Genomic DNA, 20263 nt, shown 5'->3' on the forward strand with positions numbered 1-20263 from the left:
GCCTGTGATATACAGGAGGTCAGACAAGATGATCTAATGATCTCATCTGGCATTAAACTAAATTTTCTGTAAGTGAAATATTTTTGAGATTTTTCAGCGATCATGCAGTCCCCTCCTCCCAACAATATAATATAGAGCCATCAAGTTAACTAACTCTGCACAGAGCAAGCTTACGTGACTCAGAGGTAAAAACACCAAGCACTTACAAATTGTGCTAGTGTATGTGGACCTTGTGCATGCAGTTCAGCATTCTGGAGCTGGAATGTATGACCCATTAATCATAAACAACTCTATGATACCACAAGCAGATAGTTCAACAGGATGAGAGAGCACTCCATTTTAACTTTTAAAGCCTTTAATAGACTGGGACCAAGACCACCTCCTGACCTCGCTTTCTTGTACAGGTAGATTTCTGCATATTATGAAACAGTGTAGTGGGTCCAGATAATTTATTATAACAAACAGCTGTATTTAATACTGTATGTTACAGCAAAGTACATAGATTTGCTCAATAAGGATTCTGGCCAATACACAGGTCAGGTTATTTTGATTGACAAAGGCTTTAAAAAAAATCACTAGGAGGTCTTTTTTAAAAAAAAAATCACTTGCCCCCTGCTCACTGTACTTGTCAATTCCCCTCTCTGGGGGTAGGCAGTAACAGCTCCCCCCCACACACACCACTCCTTGCCACCGGGGAGGGCCAGGCCAAGGTATGGCAGCCTTGGCCTGCTCCAGCTCTAACTCCCCCATCTGCCAGGAGGTTGGACTGGACTGAGGCCACAGCTGGCCTGGATCTCTCCCTGGCCTCCAAGGAGGGCCCACGACTGATGCTGCCCTGGCCCCAGCTCTCCCTCCCCCGGCTGCCAGAGAAGGTCCAAGACCCCCTGGCTCTTTACCTGCCCCCCAGAGGCTGAAGCTGCCCCAGCACTTGCCCTCCCTAGCTGTGCCTCTTTGCCCCTACCCCTACCCAGCCTCCCGGGAGAGGAGCCTCACAGCTCCCGCCCCACCCCCTGCGAAGGGGGAGGGCACCTGGCTTCTCTTCCCCTGAAACCCTTCCCTGGAGCAATGGGGAAGCTGCATGGCTGTCACCCCACCCCAGCACCAGGGAGGCCAAGCCCTCAGCACCGGTAAGGGAGGCTTGGTGGCTGAGAGGGATGGGGCTGCGGGATGCAGAGTGACGTGATGACATCACTGTCATCCCACAGGAAAAACTTTCTTTAAACAGCGAGAGATATGAAAGACTAGCTTCAAAAAGTTTGACACTATTTTGTGCTAATATTGATAAGTCACTCTGAATTGGCTATTAGCCAGGGGGTAGAAATAGTGAGCCTGACCTCTGTCTGTCAGAGGCTGGAGATGGATGCCACGAGACAAATCGCTTGATCATCGTCTTTGGTTCACCCCCTCCGGGACACCTGGTGCTGGCCACTGTTGGCAGACAGGCTACTGGGCTAGATGGACCTTTGGTCTGACCCAGTACAGTACAGCCATTCTTATGTTCTTATTGTAATTTTATCCCTCTTTTTCCATTGGAAAATGGCAAAGCCTACACAGCCATTCCCATGTTTGTAGGGCCATGTTGTCCAGGGATACAGCTTTAGGATGTCTACTAGCTTAGATTCTGCCCCACACTGTTTGCAGATAGAGTGGCATGGGATATGGGAATGGAGGTGATGGTGGGCTGCAAAGAAAAAACAAGTGGGACTTTCACTTGTGCCTTTCCTTTTTTGGTGCACAATCTGACTCGAAAAGGGAAGGGTGGTTTTCAATGTTCCCTGTAAGCTGAGCGCTTGGGTGGCTATCCCAGAGAGATCCAAGTGTTCCGCAGCTGATTAGCAGAATGCCCATGGCTGCCAGCACGTGTTTCTACTGGCGGTACACATTTACATATGCCTCAGTCCGCATAACAATTGATTCTGCACAAGGATGGAAAAAATTAGAGGGAACATTGGTGGTTTTTCCATTATTTGTATCTCCCAGTACAGTAATTCTCTGTTCTGGAAGGCTCCTTGGTGAATAAAGAACTAGTGAAACTGTGTGATCACAAGTGCTTGAATGCTGAGTAATTTAGAGGACAACGGATTTTTGGGCAGATTATTAAAAACGTTGTTTCACTTGCTTTTCCTTAATCCCTTCAGTGAACTGTCGGAAGAAAGGACCCTCTTTGCTGAAGTATCCAAACAGCTGCTCCTTGTGTTTTTCACATGCTTTGAATCCGCCATACTAGTAGTCAGGCTGCATACTCAAGGTCTCTAGCCAGGGATTGGATGTCTACTTAAAATGAGGAAATACCAGATCTTGTAAACTGTATTGCTTAAGGTGTGGGGAACACATTATGGTAACTATTAATAAGAGTTAATTGTTTTATTAAGGAAATCCAAGTGGGTATTTTGTTACACAACAAAGCTTTGATGCCAATGCAAGTGGGTGTCTGACTACACAGACAACAAGGGCTGCATTGATTTAAGTGGAGTATGATTTAAAGAATAAGCTTGGATTTCATCAACCGTACTTATCCAGGACTCTCTGAAATCTGCTATATTGATTTAGGGATCTGATGATGTTGCTTTTACTGTAAACATCTATCTTAGGCTGTGGTTCTAACATTACCAAGGTTCTGACAAACTGTGCAGTCAATCATCGTTTTTCAGTTGTAGATGTGCAAGTTGCAACCTGCTCAGCATATTCACAGAGACAATACTACAGAATTTTATTTTGTGTAGCTTCTTTCATAAAAACTACTGCAACATGTGTTACAGAATTAAACAACTGGATAGCATATAAGTTACAGAAAACATATTGCATTTTGTAATTTAAAATGTAAAGCATTTAGTCATACAACAAATAGGAAAAAAAGGAGGAAATACAGGCAAGTAAGAAAATATATTTTAATATGAGGTTTAAAAAAAAGAGGGAAGTTGCGATTTTTCAAGGGATTTAGACATATACCTTCCTTTACAATTAATGAAAAGTGTGTATAAATCCCCTAGATGACTTTGAAAAATCTCAGCTGGAGAATCCATGAGGTGAAGAGATGCAGAAAATCTGCTTCAGATGGCAGGAGTTGAAAATGAGAACTGTGGGAAAAGATAAAGAAAAGATAGGCTCAAGATGTGCAATTTTGAAGTCCTGAATTGAAAAAAGAGCCTTGAGTACTTTGCAGTAAAAAATGGTAGTTTTTACCTGGATCTTGAAATGAATGAGCCAGTGAAGGTGTTTGAAAAAGGAGCCAATATTAAAATTGTCACTGTCTCTTAATAGGGTAGGGAGCTTCATGCCACACATGCTGGAGTCTGGACAGTTGGGACTTAGTGAGTTGCATAGTCGAGGCCTGCAGAGATAAAAGAATGAAAGAAACTTTCAACAAATGAGAAAGGCAGGAGGGGGCGGCGTACTGACGCAGTGGCATCTGTGAGCAATGTTGTGAAGGTGCTTTGGAATTGACCCAATTCCAGGTATGTCTGCACTACAGAGATTATATCAGCATAGCCCCATCGCAGTCTACACTAACAAATGGGGGTTTTCTACCAGTGAAGGAACACCACTTTCCTGAACGTCAGCTACATCCACAGAAACATTCTTCTGTAAACACAACTGCATCTACACTAGAGGTGATGTTGGCATACCCCTGACATGTAGTTAAGTTGATGTAACCTTCAAGAATACACAAGCCTTGGGGGTGGTACTAAACAGATTTTATAGATACAGGAATTGTGCAAAGAGCAAGTGATTTGTTGGATGGTGGAAACAAACAGGAAATCTGAGCAAAGGAGGGAGGTAAGGAGATGTGTTTTAAGACGCCGCTTTTGCCTAAAACAAGCACTTCTGCCTTTGAGACATTTAGATTAGGAAAGCAGATATGAAGCCACAATGTATGCAGTTGAGACCTAATCTAATTGAGATTATTATATCAGTGTTGGGGAGAAGTCAAAAGAGCTATTGAACATTATGTACAGTTGGGTATCCTCAGTATAGAGTAGGGATATGAACAGGTAATTGGTTGCCCGGTAAGCATCACCCTTACTGGGTAATGGTTAACTAGTTATCCAGGGGCAGCTGCTGTGGGTAGAGAGCTGCTCCAGCCCCACCAGGCCCCTGTGTGGGGCTGCCAGCTGGCAGCCCACACCGCCTAGCTGGCTGCTGGGCCCAGGAGCTGGCAGTCACCCCAATTGCACAGCTGGCTGCTAGCTGGCCCAGGCAGTCGGCCCTGGCAACCAGCCTTATGCAGTTGGGTCCAGGAGCCAGCAGCCAGTCCCATGTGGCTGGCCCAGGACCGGGAGCTGGTAGCCAGCCCCACGCAGATAGGTCCGGAGGCTGGCTGCCAGCCCCGGTTTAATCAGTTAACTGATTCATCAGGATTTTACTTCCCTAGTACGGAGCTGGGCTGTGTCCAGACTCCATGCCTCCGTCGACGGAGGCATGTAGATTAGCCAGCTCGGAAGAGGGAAATGAAGCCGCGATTAAAATAATCGCGGCTTCATTTAAATTTAAATGGCTGCCCCGATCTGCCGATCAGCTGTTTGTCGGCAGATCGGGAGAGTCTGGACGCGATGCCCCGACAAAGAAGCCTTTCTTCATCGACACAGGTAAACCTGGTTTCACGAGGCTTACCTGTGTCGATGAAGAAAGGCTTCTTTGTCGGGGCATCGCGTCCAGACTCTCCCGATCTGCTGACAAACAGCTGATCGGCAGATCGGGGCAGCCATTTAAATTTAAATGAAGCCGCGATTATTTTAATCGCGGCTTCATTTCCCTCTTCCGAGCTGGCTAATCTACATGCCTCCGTCGACGGAGGCATGGAGTCTGGACACAGCCCTGGTAATTAGTGAAAATATGACAAATGGGAGTGGTAGATAGAAAGGAAAAAAAGGCAGAGAACTGTAACTTTTTCAGCTCTACAGAGGAGGGGTCGTGGCACAGAGCTAAAAGTCATTTGTAGAAACTGAAATAGTGATCTGGTAATTGGAAGCAAAGCCATATTGGAAGAGAAGCAAAGATCACAGAATACTAGAAGTGGAAGGGACCTTGGGAGGAAATCAAGTCCAGTCCCCTGCATTCACAGAAAGACCAAGCACCATCTAGATCAGTGTTTCTGAAAATGCTCCGCGAAATCACGTTGAGAAACACATTAACTGGCCATCTTGCTTTGCTTATTACTGGCATCATGGCCATGGAGCTTTGCAGCCAAGGGGAGCCGTGGGAAGCGGCATGGGCCAGGCTGCCGCTTCCCACTGTTCCACTTGGCTGCAAAGAGCGAAACGGAGCCAATGGGAGCTGTGAGGCTCAGTGGCCACAGCACCAGTAAATAAACAAACCGGGGTGGCCAGTTAATGTGTTTCTCAAAGTGGTTTCACTGAGCACTTTCAGGGTGTGTCTAAACTACATGGCTCTATTGATGGAGCCATGTAGATTAGGCTGATCGGCAAAGGGAAATGAAGCAGCGATTTAAATAATCGCAGCTTCATTTAAATTTAAATGGCTGCCGCGCTGAGCCGACAAGCAGCTGATCAGCTGTTTGTCAGCTCAGCGTGCTAATCTGGACACTCCCGCACCAACCTGAAAGCCCTTTATCGACCTCCCCGTTATGCCTCGTAGGATGAGGTTTACCGGGGAAGTCGATAAAGGGCTTTCATGTCAGCACGGAAGCGTTCAGACTAGGGCGCTGAGCCGACAAACAGCTGATCAGCTGCTTGTCGGCTCAGCGCAGCAGCCATTTAAATTTAAATGAAGCCGCGATTATTTAAATCGCGGCTTCATTTCCCTTTGCCAAACAAACAAATCTACATGGCTCCATCGATGGAGCCATGTAGTTTAGACGTACCCTCAGAAACACTGATCTAGATCGTCCCTGATGGATGTTTATCTAACCTTCTCTGAAATGTCTTCACTGATGGAGATTCCACAACATCCCTAGGCAATTTATTCCAGTGCTTAACCACCCTGACAGGAAGTTTGTCCTAAAGTCCAACCTAAACCTCCCTTGCTGCAATTTAAGCCCATCGCTTCTTGTACTATAATCAGGTTAAGAAGAATATTTTTTTCTTTCTCCTCCTTGTAACACCCTTTTAGGGACTTGAAATCTGATATGTTCCCTTTCAATCTTCTCTTTTCTGAACAAAGGCCAGGTCTATACTACAGGAGAAGGTCGAATTAAGATACGTAACTCCAGCTATGTTAATTACATAGCTGGAGTAAACGTACCTTAATTCAAGTTTCCACATGGTCTCCACAGCAGACGATCAGGTTTCTCTTAGTCCTCATAAGGAACAGGAGTACCGGTGCCAACAAGGGTGCCCTCTGAGTTTGAGTTAGCAGGACTTTACTAGACTCACTAAATCGAACTCCGGAAGATCAATCACTGCAGTGTTGATCTTCCACCTAGGAAAGACATGGCCTAAAAAAACCCAATTATTTCAATCTTCCCGCATAGGTCATGTTTTCTAGACCTTTAATCATTTTTTTTCTCTTCTCTGGAACATCTCCAATTTCTCCATCTTTCCTGGAATGTGCTGTCCAGAACTGGATGCAATACTCCAGTTGAGGCCTAATCAGCACAGAGACAAGTGGAAGAATTACTTCTCATGTCTTGCGCACAACACTCCTACTAACACATGTTAGAATAGTATAGTTACAGAGTAGGCTTTGAATTCAAAGGCTACATTTATGATCAAGAAATTAACCAAAAAATTCCAGCTGGTTCAACTGACAGATTATTGACACTTCCTTTCAAAAGAGAACTATGACTCCCAGCCCTAAAACATACAGTATTTTTATTAGTATTGAAGAAACTATTGCTCAAGGAAATCAACAATGCCAATTCCAGCTCCAGTGTCTAACCTCCCAGTTCTAAACAAGTTAATAGAAAACCATAGCAAATAGCCTATTCCAACTTCACTTATCCATTGCTCATAAAGTGCTTATTTCCCAAATGGGATTCACCCCACCACACAGAATTATTATTGTTGATACTGATGGACAAGGGTCTCTGCAAAGAGAGATCAGTGTCTGAATGGTGACAGATTCAGCCTTGATCACTGTGACCTACACATATGATTTGTGAACTATAATATAGTTATTGCACCTATGAAAGAAGGTTTCTGGGGTGACACATTGTCATGCAGTTGAGAATGCAGTAGCATGCTGGCTTAACACAGATCACCTAAAGCACCTCACCTTTTGCTCCACTCACTGAATTAGCTCTCCAGTAAATACTGGGTAATATTGTTTAAAGATTCAGTTCAAATGTTCAAAGACATCCACTGGCTTGGCCCCACCTGCAGGAGCAGCCACTTAGGATTTTCAGTGGTGATTTCCCACAATAGGCACATTCCACGGGAAGAGTGGAAGAGCCATCCTTGTGAGTGAGATTTGGAAGCATGAGAGACAAAGCACTTGGGGCAGCCTGCAGAATTCCCTTCCACCTGACATCAGAACCACCTCAATTCTCTCCACCTCCAAAGCAAAATATAAATCTCTTTTCTTGATGTAAATCTCCCATAATAAAACCCTCTGGATAAGGAGAGAAACTGCTTTTACAATGTCAAGTGGCAATGTTGTTCATTAATAGTGGGGTTATAATTAATTCTCCTCCTCCCAGGCCCTCTCAATTTTCCAGAGTGTCTTGTATTCTATATGTCTGCCTTTTAAATTCCTAGCTCTTTGGGGACAGCAGCTGTCTTTATTTTTGTGTACTGTCCTGCACCAAGTACATCATCTGTGCTAAATAACTAATAATAGACAGAGGGCCTCTGGCATAATTTTATTACTTAAATGCAATCATAATGCAAGGCAAATCAATCTCAAAATGATCTGAGTAGATAACCCTTCCCCCATTTCTGCCATGGCGGCCAACCAAACCTAGAGGGTGAAGCCACCTTCTTGTTTCATGTAGCTGCTGCAAATGACAGGCTTTGGGGCCCTTTTAATTTTTTAAAATGAAGGGCCCCCATGTGATTTTAGGCATTTAATCTGCATGTTCCTTGCAAGGCTTTGCACTTTATCTGTAGCTATCTCTCCTGCCTTTCAACTCAGGGCAGAAACCACACAAAGAAGACAGAGGCCTTCTGTCCTTCCAACATCCACATTAGGTGAACTAAGTTTTTAAAAGAGTTTCAGTCAAACACAGATTCATTATGGCTGCGTCTAGACTGGCATGATTTTCCGCAAATGCTTTTAACGGAAAAGTTTTCCGTTAAAAGCATTTGCGGAAAAGAGCGTCTAGATTGGCACGGACGCTTTTCAGCAAAAGCACTTTTTGCGGAAAAGCATCCGTGCCAATCTAGATGCGGTTTTGCGCAAAAAAACCCCAATTGCCACTTTAGACATCGGGGCTTTTTTGCGCAAAACAGTACTGTGCTGTCTACACTGGCCCTCTTGCGCAAATGATTTGCGCAAGAGGGCTTTTGCCCCGAACGGGAGCAGCATAGTATTTCCGCAAGAAGCACTGATTTCTTACAGTAGGAAGTCAGTGTTCTTGTGGAAATTCAAGCGGCCAGTGTAGACAGCTGGCAAGTTCTTCCGCAAAAGCAGCTGATTGTGCGGAAAAACTTGCCAGTCTAGACACAGCCTATGTGTGTACTGTGCCTAAAACAACCATGGCTCCAGTCCCTGCTTGGGATCTTTAGGTGTGACTGCAATACAAAGGACAATTCTCTGATCCCTATGGAGCAAGAGAAATGATGTTCAGTTGTTCAAGGAAACAGCTTTTGAACATAGTTACATGCCAACAGCCTCATCCCTCCTGAGGAGCATCTTAAACCCATCTTAGACTGAAACCACTCTAATAATGGAGTCAGCTAATATGACTGTTGTGTGGCCAGTTTGATTCTTCACATGACTCAGCCCATGTCTACACCAGAGAAATTTACAAACATTTTTTGCTAGTTCTAAAAATAAGTAAAAAGTATTTTTGTAATGGTGTGACAATTTTTGTCTAGTTTCCCACAGTTGACAAAGGTACACTGTGGAGATTCTCACACCTGAAGGAGCTTCACTGACCAAACAAGACTGTCTATAGCATCTTATGGGTAAGTAGCCAGTGTTACGGATTCCAGCCATGACAAACTTCCAGGAACTTGGGATCTTAGCTAGACTCTTCCTAGTGGACAGAGTGACCAAAGAATACAATTGAAAATGGGTATGCAAAACTGAGGCTTAAAGATTCTTCACATGACTGCGGTTGCCCAATTGGCAAAATTGCATGGGTGCTCTACACCTGCAGTTCCCTGCATTAAATAATAGGAGCAGCATGGGTGGTTAGGACCTCTAAAAAAACCATAGGACTCAAAGCATGGGCAATGCCCTCCTTGCATAACTATGGAACCTCCATTGCTGATCTGAGGGGGGGGCAAAGGTTTTGTGACCAGAAGGGGGCAAATGTGAAGGAGAGCAGCGGACGCCTTGTAAAATAACATTCTCCTCTGGTAGCAATGACCTGGACCCAAGAACATCTTCTTCTCCGTCCCCGTTCTCGGAGAAAGCACAAGACTGCCCCAAAGGGCAAGGGTTACCCCAAACCCTTAGGCTTCCTCCAGCGACTGGGACAGGCCGCCTGTCCTACCTCCCACCCCGGCAGGGCAGGACACACAGCGGGATCCTCTCCTTCCCCAGGTGGCCAAGCCCAGGGAAAGCTGAAGAGGAGGCTACAGCCGCTGGCGCCTAGGGCTCCCTCTGCTGAGCCACCAGCAGGGCCTTGCACAGCGTGACAGAGGCAAGGGAGAACAGCCGCTGTAACGAGAGAAGGAGCTTGGAGACCGGCCCTTGGAGATCCCGCCCCTGGAGAAGGGTGTGTCTGGAGCTGCGAGAAGCCGGGCTCAGCGGCCGCGCTTGCAGAGAGGGACCGCGCCTGAGAGGGCCAGGGGCAGCAGGGTGCCAGAGGCGAGCAGAGCGGGAGCGGGGGGTGAGCAGGGGAAGGCTGGGTCTGGGGTTCCCGCCCCGGGGCAGAGCATGTCCCGGAGCTCGGCGGGGCGCTGGCGCTGCGCGCCCTGAGCAGCGGGATGAGGAGCCGCCCGCTGCGGAAGGTGCTTCGGCGGCGGTTCGGGCTGCTGCTGGCCCTCGGGGTGCTGATCGTGGGGCTCTGGGCCGCCTACCTGGAGCTGGTGGCGTCGGCGGAGACCAGCGGGCACCCCCTGAACCACAGTGAGTCTCCCGCGGGGCGGGAAGCGCTGGGACCGCGCGGCTGGCCGGGGTGCGGAGCCCCCTCGGCCCCTGCCCGCTCTCCGCCATGTGGCCCCACCGCAGGTGGCGGGGCAGCTTTGCCAGGCGCGGAACGGGGCGGTCCCCACGCGGCGGGGCAGCAGAGCCCGGCCCGGGCTCACGGGGGCACTGGCGGTGCCAGGCACATCGCAGCGCCGGGAATGGGTGTCGTTGCCCCCAGGAAGGAGCAATCGCTCAGGCGCTTCCCGACCCAGCTCGGACGCTGCCCCCCGTAGGTGGAAAGGAGAGGAAGGAAGAGGGTGCCGGGGCGCAGTGGAGGGGGAAATCCCGGGAGTTTCTGACCTGTCTGTCTGGGAATGTTGCCCGCTCAAGAGCACCTGAAAACAGCGCGCAGACCCTCCTCCCCCTTTTCATAAAGTGGGACACTATCAGGCTAATCGTGTGGTCTTATCAAATTCCCTTCCCGGTATTAGTAACGCAGATTAGGAAACCGCAGGATGGTAAAGACCCACGTTCCCGTGTTTTCTGATCGTTGTTTCTTTCCTATTTGAATTTCTTCTTCCTTTGGCTAATGACCAATCAAATAAGTTGGGTTTCCTGTTTGTTTAGGGCAAACTTTATTTTCAGGTTCTCCACTCTGCAAAAGCATTGCTTGCTAATACAATAAGATGGTGTTTCCCACAATGTGCCATATGCACACAGGATTAGCCGTGGTCGCAGACAGCCTTTGCAATGTTCTGCAGAATTTTAGCTTTCATTTTTTGAAACAGAAAGCCTCTAGCTTGTTGTTCTCAGCCCGTGGGCTACTTGTAGACAAGTCTGTCAGCACACAGCTATGGCCCATATGACATCCTCAGAGATATACAAGTAATGGTTAATGTGACCCACATAACACACGTATGTATGGCTCACAAGGGTAAATAGGTTGAAAAGCAGGGCTCTAGCTGTTCTGATGCAAAGAAAACTTTCAAAATGTGTAAGCCATGCAGTTACCTGAGTCTGGAACAAGCTCTGGGGTGTGAGTTGTCCTATTCTTTCATTTTGGTGGCTGCTAACTCAGATACCATGCTACTTTAAATGCCAGTCATGTTAATTATGTCACTGTTCATCAAAGCTTGTTAAAATGGAGATGAAGTATATTTAACTATTTATAATGGCTTCCCTGAGTTACTGTTTGTTTTGGCGAGGCCTTTAACAACCAGGTGGGGTTGTAAGCAGGTGTAATTGTTTTCATTTGTCTGAAGGAAACTGAGCTTTCAAAAGTTTGGGAACTGCTATTATGGCAGGTGTTTGTTTAAAAACAACTGTCCGTTAGTTTTTTTTAATTTTAGGAATATTTTGATGGCTTTGTTTATTTGTTTGTGTTTTACACAAATCTACATTTTGGGCCAAACCTGAGCAGACTGTGTCTCTTCAAACACCACTTTAGACCATTTAGCTATTAATGCTTTTAAGCATCCACCTCTTAAACAGCTGTCTTAAATTGTTTGATTCTTAGTTTTAAAAGACAAGGGGATCAAGGCCTACATTCTGAACATAAAGCCTGATCCAAAAATGAACTCCATGTCTTTCCTGGAGTGCATTGCAGGAGCTGGGCTTTACACTAGGTCTGTCTGTTTTATATCAATACTGTTCTCTTGAGTACAATAAAATAAATGTATTTGTGGAACTGCTACTTTTAACAGTGATAGAGATTTAATCCTCATGGCTATGATGGATTTGTCCTGTTGATTTAAATTGACCTGCAAGTATGGGTAGCTTTTACAACTAGTGACATATGTTGGCATCTGTTTACCGCAGAAAATGGAAATAGAGTGCAAGACAATTTTACTTTGTGTGAAAGATGTATTATACAGTCTGTACAAGTGTCTGACTGTATCCCTTGACTGCAAACTCAACCTAAATGATAGAGGGATGATGGATTATGAGACATTGACCGACTATGAAAGTGGGATAGTTTGAGATATTTCAGAATAGAGTCATAAGGCTGAGGTTGTTTCAGATGGCAAGAGCTGCCAAACAAAAAGCTTTCATACTAGCAGAGGTGAGATGATGGGACGGCACAAGTAGAGAGATCAAGAAGAGAAGTAGAGAGAGACAAGAAGGCTGTGTCTAGACTGGCCAGTTTTTCCGGAAAAGCAGCTGCTTTTCCGAAAAAAATTGCTAGCTGTCTACACTGGCCAGCAAAAGCACTGACTTTCTACTGTAAGAAATCAGTGCTTTTTGCGGAAATACTATGCTGCTCCCGTTCAGGCAAAAGTTTTGCGCAAAAGGGCCAGTGTAGACAGCTGAGATTTGTTTTCCGCAAAAAAGCCCCGATCACGAAAATGGCGATCGGGGCTTTTTTGCGCAAAACCGCGTCTAGATTGGCACGGATGCTTTTCCGCAAAAAGTGCTTTTGCTGAAAAGCGTCCGTGCCAATCTAGATGCTCTTTTCCGAAAATGCTTTTAACAGAAAACTTTTCCGTTAAAAGCATTTGCGGAAAATCATGCCAGTCTAGACGTAGCCGAACAGTGAGAAGGAAACCTTACTGTGATTTGTGTTCTGTTTTCTTCCCTTCTCTGAAAGAATTAATTGCAATAGCAAATGGAAAAAGTCCTTGTGCCCAGTGAAAGCTTTTCCATGTTTAGAAAGACCACTCCCCCTGCAAAATAAGAAAATCTAAACATCTAAAAAACACAATAAAACAGGCTATTCAAACAGAGTTTTGTCTCTTAAAAGGGAGACCAGTTGGAAACTTCATGAAGCCTGCTATGGACCTTGCTGTTGGCTTTACATGGAATGTTATCAGATACTACTGGTTGAATGTCTCTCATCCAAGATGCTCTGGTCTGGCAACATCCATGGTCCAGCATGACCACGGATATTGGTAGACCAGAGAGCCACGGGCCACAGGACTGCTCACAGGAAACCCGGGGTAGGGGACCTGCGGCAGCCCTGGTGGCCCTAGGGAAGCAGAGCCATGGAGCCTCGGGGCAATGGAGCCACAGCAGTCTGGGTGCACCGGGGAGTGGAGCTTCAGCATCCTCAGCGACCCTGTAGAGAGGAGTTCTGGTGGCCTGGTACTGCGAAGCCCCAGAGGCTCCAGGGAGCAGAGCCCCCATGGTCCCAGGGCAGCGGAGCTGCGGCAGCTCCTGTGGCACCAGGGAGTAGAGCCTCAAAGCCCTGCGCCCCCGGAGTGTGGAGCTGCAGCATCCCCGGTGGCCCCAGGACAGAGGAGCAGTGGTGACCAGGATTCCAACACAGCTAAGAGCCAGCAGCCTGGGGACAGAGTTGCTCTGCAGCATGGTTGGGAGCCCTGCCGGATCTGCTGACAGAAGGGGAAGAGCCCAGATTTTGTCCAGAGAGGGGTGGAATTGACCTCTAGTTCCACAAACTCCTTTTTTCGGGACCAGTGAGGTCCTGAGAGCACTGGACCAGTGAAGTCCATGCTATACTTATAAAACCCTAGAATGAATAAACAGATAGATGGCACTCTGCTCCAGTGGAGCAGGGGCAGAGCAAGTATGCATATGCAAGGAGTGCTCTGAGAGCTCGGTCTCCCTTAACACCTTAATAATCTAACATCCTATTTTCCTGGCATGGTGAGGAGGACCATGCTAACAGCCAACAATAATAAAGCTAATCTCTGACTCTCCCTCCAACCTCATAACCTACAAAAGCCGGTTTTGTTTGAAAAGAAATCAAAGGTAGGAATGAGAAACAAACACTGTTTGTTTCCCTGGGGCTGTTACAGCTCAGTAAGAGTTGGGGCAGAGGCAGCTTTGGTTTGACTCCATTCTGATGGTCTTTCCTGAGACCTCCTCGGAGCTGAAGGAGAAGGGAGGTTTACAGAGCTATTCAGTCTTCTCTTTTGTTTTTGCATGTTCTTCCTTCCCAGTCTCCCAGGTGGAAAGCTCTGCTGCGAAGCACAACAGGGTACCAGTCAGCATTTATATTTGCAACTTTTCTGATGCAATAGTCTCCGTGTTTGTTGTTTAAAAACTCACGGTCAATTCTTTTTCAGTAATTTTCCAGGCACAGACTCTCCCCTTCAGTGGCAGAGAATCCTAAAAATGTTAGCATTGGAAGGGGGCCTATAGTAGATCAGCATTTCCATTCCTATGTTTGTGTTAGAATTCTAACACAACTGTCTCAGTCTAGACGGTGCCTATGGAATAGCCTGTGTGTTGAAGCCCAGCTGATGTTTCCTTTATGAACATGGAACACTTTCATAAAGTGAGTTCGCTTTCCCAGGCCAAAACTCCTATCCCCCATTTCCACTGGTCACAGAGTAAAGCTCCAGTTATGAGCATGCTGTAGTGCTGCACTGCTGCTTCAGTCATCAGAATCCATTTTGTAGAGCAAGGCTGAAGTCATCCTAGTTCCTTCCAAGCTTTGTTCCCCCATAGTATTTTTGTAAGGTGAGGGGAGAAGTTGTCAAATGGCCTCACATAAGTGTTAGGGTCACCACCTCTCGTGGACCAGACACCTTTGGTGGCAGCGCTGTCCAGTCTGATTGACTTGATGACCCTAACTAGTATGGACCCTACAAGTGGAAATATACAAACTAAGTCCTTGGTCCTCCTGTCACAGTGTAAATAATGAGTAATTCCAAACGCAATGAAGTTAAACAAGTGTAAATAAGTCTTAGGGAGATGAGAATCAGATCCTTAAAATACACACTGTAAAATAAAGATGGTATAAATCAGTGTCCATTGACATCAATGGAATTACATTGATTCATAGTTCCTGAGGATTTGGTTCCAAGTGTCAATTTGAGTGTAAACTTAGAGAGAAAGGTTGGAGACTGAGGCCACCTCTATACTTACTGCACCGGAGAGCGATCTTCTGGCATTCAATTTAGTGGGTCTAGTTAAGACCCGCTAAAATCGAACGCTGATGGTGTCGCTGGTCGGTGCTGGTACCAGTATTGATGAGTAAAAGAAGCTGATGGGAGTGTTTCCTCCCATCGGCCTCCCTCTATGAAGACGGTGCCAGGCTCATTTTAAGATAAGCCAATCCAGCTCAGGTTAAGGTAAGCCAACTCCAGCTATGTAGCTGGAGTTGCGTACCTTAACCCAACCTTCCAAGTCTAGTGTAGACCAGACCTGAGATACGAGCCTGTGCCACAGATTTCAGATTCAGAACACAGTCTGAATCAGATGTTTGGACTATTTTCAAGGCGGGAGAGTGGGGCACTTTCTGTGAACAGGATGTGAAGAAGATGCATTAGGGTAAGGGTAGCAAATTAGAACATGGACCATCATCTTTGAAGGACTGAGTCTGCTGCTTTGAGGGAGATACTCAACTCAGCAATCACTACACATGTGAAACCCACATGCCTAATATGGTTACTGAGGAAGGCAAGTGGTACCTAGATCACAGCAACAGTTAAGACCAAGAGACCTCTACAGCACGGGTTGGGAGCCAGCTAGCTTTTAGCTCAGGGGGTAGAGGTGCCTATACTTAGCTTCAGAGGTCCCAGGTTCAAATCTGCTTTGTGGCAGTTACAAGTGGGATCTCAACTGGGTCTTGGAACTATGTAACCCACACACATAGAGCTATGTCTACACTCCTGGCTTCTTGCGCAAGTATGGCCGTTTTTGCGCAAGAAACTGCAGAGCGTCCACACTGCCTGCCGCTTTTGCGCAAGGAAATTTACAGTATGGCGTGGTAAGAGAGGGCTTCTTGCGCAAGAGCTATGCTCTTTTTTAACAGATGTAAGCCCTCTTGCGCAGGAGCTCTTGCGCAAGAGGGTAGTGTGGACACTCGGCAGGGATTTCTTGCACAAGAAAGCCCTATGGCTAAAATGGCCACCAGAGCTTTCTTGTGCAAGAGAGCATCCACACTGCCATGGACACTCTTGTGCAAAAGCACAGCTCCCACGTGGCAGTGTGGATGTTTTCTTGCACAAGACTTCTTGCACAAGAACCCTTGCGCAAGATGTTCTTGTGCAAGAAGCCACCAGTGCAGACATAGCCTTAGTGTAGTTACTGAGGAAAGCAAGTGGTACTTAGACCACAGCAACAGTTAAGACCAAGTGACCTCTACAGCATGAGCTAGGCAGCAGCTGGCTTTTAGCTCAGAGGGTAGAGGCTCCCCTTTTCAGCTCTAGAGGTCCTAGGTTCAAATCTGCCTGGTGGTGATTACATGTGCACCAGATTTCAGTTCAATTAAGTTGTTAGTTTTTATCATATTTGGTCTTCCAAGCCACTCCTGTTGCTTATTACCTGGAATTCTGACTGTAGGAACAAAACAACTCACGGGCAGTAGTAGACAAAATTGTTTGGCATTTTTATGATCCTTAAATGCACACATTGGCAGTCAGGTGAAGAAAAATGAGGACACTGACATCAGCTGCATAGGGAAAGCAAAACCGTGGCAAATGATGGGCAGTTCTTCTCACCCCAGTATGTCTGCTGTCATTTAAAACAAGCTGCTGCAGGCAGTAAATTTGACCCTCTTTGAAGCAATCTGAGGAGTCATAGATAGTTTATCCCCCCACCATTAACCAGAGCTAAACTCTTTGGTGTTGGGTTGTTAGGCAAAAAGCTTTGCAATTAGGTGCCTCCTCTAGTTTGAGAGCAGGAGATGGAGTAAGGTTGGTTTTCTCTCAGTGCAATGTATTGTTCTGGAAAGAGGCTGAACTGACAGTTCTGGAAACTGAAGTCCTCTCTCAATAGGATAGAGGAAGCCAAGTTATGTGCTCCAAATTGTACTCACTCACAACACCTTTTACTTCTCTTAGGAAAAAAAAAAAACCTGCCCCCTCCCCAGTAAAAAAAGTTTGGCCAGGCCACTCTTGCTATAGTGGGCTGCAGTACTTCTTGGGAGAAACCGGCCGCACCCTTCCTGCATACCATTGCCTTTAGAAAAAGGGAAGGTGCGAAAAGGGGAAAATCGCCTCAGACTCTCCCACCCATCACCTTGGTGTGAGAACTGTGGGGCTTACCTGGTCGCATGAAACCTGCACAGTTTCGGCCCAACCCCTGGGACACAGATCCCCACTTGGTGACCGTTGGACCATATATGGTAATATGCAAGCACAGGAAAGCAATGTGCAGACTTCAGGATAAATACCCATCGCACAGTTCGCTTGAGGTCTTTGCAACACACATACCACCGTGCGTGTGCCTTCCCGTAAAGTGCTGCCGGCCTGATCAACCGACCAGCCACCTCCCCTGTCTCCCGGGCATAACCAAGGCCTTCGCAACCGAACCGATATCTTTGAAATGCTCCGTGTGCTGTGTAAGTTGGTATGTATGATTTGATTTTCTTCGTTGTATAAGCTTAGTGTTGTAGTTGTTTTGGGTAGTGCATGGAGTTTATAGTTATCACTGTTATTTAATTAGTGTAGCTGGATATTTTTAGAATAGGGACTTGACAGAGGGCTACCCCCTCGTTTGGGGTTGCTGCCCCCATCCGGGGCATAGTTCAGCCCACTTGGGCATAGCCCAAAGTGCAATACCCCTCTTTTAGGGGAAATACGGCCCACTGGCCTAGTCTCCAAATGTTCTGCCCCTGTAGTTGGGGGAATGTGGCCTCCTGGCCTAATCTGCAGTACGTAGGCCCTGAAGCCTTGTCCCAACGTATGATGCCCCTTTATTAGGGGAAATATGGCCTCCTGGCCTAGTCTCAAAGTATCCTGCCCCTGTGGTAGGGGAATTACGGCCTCCTGGCCTAGTCCTCCGTACGCCGGCTCTGCAGCCTAGTCCTCTAGCCGAGCTCCCCACTCGCCAGGGTTCCGGGCGGGAGGGGTGGGGGGGCCCGGGCCCTCCCTCTCCACCGGGCCCCGACCCAGGGCCCTATCAGTGGCGGGTGGCTCGGCGGGGGCTCCTCCCCGCAACGCGCCCTCAGGGGCTTCTCCAGCTCCCTGCCCTGGGTCGCTTCCTGCCCCGGCCCGTCGCGCCCCACCTGTCGGGGTTGGCAGTGGCCAGTCCGGTGCCTGGGTCACGGGGGGGTCGGCCGGCGGCTCCGTTGTTGGGGGCGGGCCCGGCTTGGGCCTGGCAGTGACACATTCACCGACTCCCTCTCTGGCGGTTGGGCACTGGCTCCAGCCCAGGCCACAGTCTGCCCCTTCTGAGCAGGCCTGCAGCCTTTTATACCTCGGCTCCCCTCGGAGCATGCTCAGTAGGGCTGTGTGGGTGGAGCCCTCTCCACCCACAGCGCCAGGTGGTTTCCCGGGGCTTCAGTGCGGGGCGAGGCCGCCCCGTCACAAGACTATTCCCCTTGCCATTCCCATCCTTATATCTCTGACACGTGTAACTAGAAATCGTAGAATACATATAATAAATACTGTAAATTCATTATTAACACAGTCTATTAAAAATCTTAGAATAAATACTGTAAATTCATCACTGTCATAAATAAATATCTTTTATTTACTAAAACTGTCCACCTGGTTCTGTCCTTCCCCCCACCTTGGGTATGCATCACCGGACCTGTGGTTCTCAGGCCAACTTCATGGCAGTGAGGGAATAGGAGACTTCTGGCTGAGCCATTTTATCTTGTTCCATCTAATGCTGTTTCTGTGCCATCCCCTGGTGGAACGCCTGGAAACTGTAGGAGCCGCCCAGTCAGGCAGCAGCTCCTGCTTCTTTCATTTCACACTCCCTTGTCAGGGGAATCCTCAGTCACCAACCAAGGTGAAGGGGGAATGTCAAAGGAGCAGAGTCCATGCTAGGAGCAGCAGGAGAGCTCTCCCCCTCTGCCTTCAGAAGAGGAATGAGAGTTGTCCTTCTTGGTGCTTCCCCTTGTGAGAAGAAATCCTTGGACCCCATGACATTCAGCCTTTAGCTGTTCTTGCACAGACTCTGATACGGTTCTGCAACAAAGGCAAAGGTTTCTCATGGGACTATAAAAGTGTCAACAGTCCCATCTTGTTAGTCTTTAAAGTGCTACATAGTCCTGTATTTTGTTTCAACAGTCCCAACAAGCATTCAGTTCCCTTGTTGCAGGTGTGAATGGCACATTGAGCAATCAAGAGCTCTCTGTGGGTGGCTGGATTAGATTAGATTGCAGGGAGGGTGCAACTGGTTGGAACAAAGGAATCAGAGGCTTAATGGTACCCCTCCCAGAATCTGCTGTTCTTCTCTGTTCCTTCTCATTTCTTTATGTATAAAGCAGTGGAAAGCAACCTGCAGCCTGTTGGTGCATGTAGTCCATCAGGGTTCTTCTTTGCAGCCCGCACTGCCATGCACCCTACCCCCATGCCTTTCATGCACTGGAGGCCCTGCACTTACCTACTCCTCCTCATCCCTCCTAGCACTTCTGGAGCATTGTGAAATGGCTGATTGCTGGAGCTCCAGCTCTAGGAGGGAGGGGAAGGAGCAGGGACAGGGTACAAACCAGCCAACTAATGGCAGCCTGAAAATGCTGGGAGGGAGGAGAAGGGATGGGGCACACTCCAGAGAGGACACAGGGGAGAGGCGGGCCAAGTTAAGGGAAGGGGTGGGGGGGGGCAGGGCCTGTAATGGAAGGGAAGGTAGAGCATCCCCTGGCAAAATGAGAAGTGACACACATTTAAAGGGCAAGTGTGAAGTGCATGCTGATTGGACACAACATTGTGAGAGCAGTGTGCTCCTTTATGTTCTTTTTGCTGGTAATTTAATTTGCCCTAATAATGGATCGTTTTGTGTTGAAAAAGCATAATAAAGAAGGACAATAAGGTGCCACGTATTTATTCTTATTCTTAGGAGGATGGTTAGTGCACATGCCTGATTTCAATCTTGAGGGCTGCTCATGCTGCCCATTCACTAGCTTTGGTTGCCCATTGCTGGTATGAACGATGCTATGAGTAACGCTGTCTTTCTGTCTTGTGTGTGATGGGCTGAGTAGCAAATGGCTCTGTCTGATTTCCAGCAGCAGCTCTTCTAACACAGTGGTGCATAGTCCTAGTGACTGAGGTGGAAAATGAGAAGGGCTCAGAAGAAACCAGACAGATGAGCTAATAATACCTCTTTTAAAGAGCCATGTGCCTCTTTTGGAAGGACCTTCTTTCCTTCTCCCAGCATGCAGCTCCCAACTCCTGTCTTTCCATGCATCCCCAGAGGAGACCCATTTCTCTTTCCTGGGGGTGATCTGCCTCCAGGGTAAGATGTAGCACTGCGGTTTGCTCAGAATCTG

General features: G+C 47.4%; 1 protein-coding gene and 1 long non-coding RNA gene across 2 annotated transcripts in view; one reads left to right on the forward strand and one right to left on the reverse strand.

Moving 5' to 3' along the window:
* Nucleotides 1-590: 590 nt before the first annotated feature.
* On the reverse strand, nucleotides 591-10227 carry LOC142831245 (uncharacterized). The gene is made up of 3 exons (XR_012906920.2): nucleotides 10089-10227; nucleotides 3184-3331; nucleotides 591-3077 (listed from the first exon to the last, which is right to left on the reverse strand). It is a non-coding gene; the product is annotated as an uncharacterized LOC142831245 (long non-coding RNA).
* Nucleotides 9810-20263, forward strand: part of B4GALNT3 (beta-1,4-N-acetyl-galactosaminyltransferase 3) — a 108293-nt gene continuing 97839 nt past the window's right edge. Inside the window, exon 1 of the mRNA XM_075940924.2 lies at nucleotides 9810-10137. Coding sequence (XP_075797039.1) covers nucleotides 9996-10137 — 142 coding nt within the window. The 5' untranslated portion in view covers nucleotides 9810-9995. The remainder of the gene's footprint in view (nucleotides 10138-20263) is intronic.

The sequence above is a fragment of the Pelodiscus sinensis genome, chromosome 1 (genome assembly GCF_052426305.1).
Source record: "Pelodiscus sinensis isolate ZL-2025 chromosome 1, ASM5242630v1, whole genome shotgun sequence".
In the NCBI taxonomy this organism is placed as follows: Eukaryota; Metazoa; Chordata; order Testudines; family Trionychidae; genus Pelodiscus; species Pelodiscus sinensis.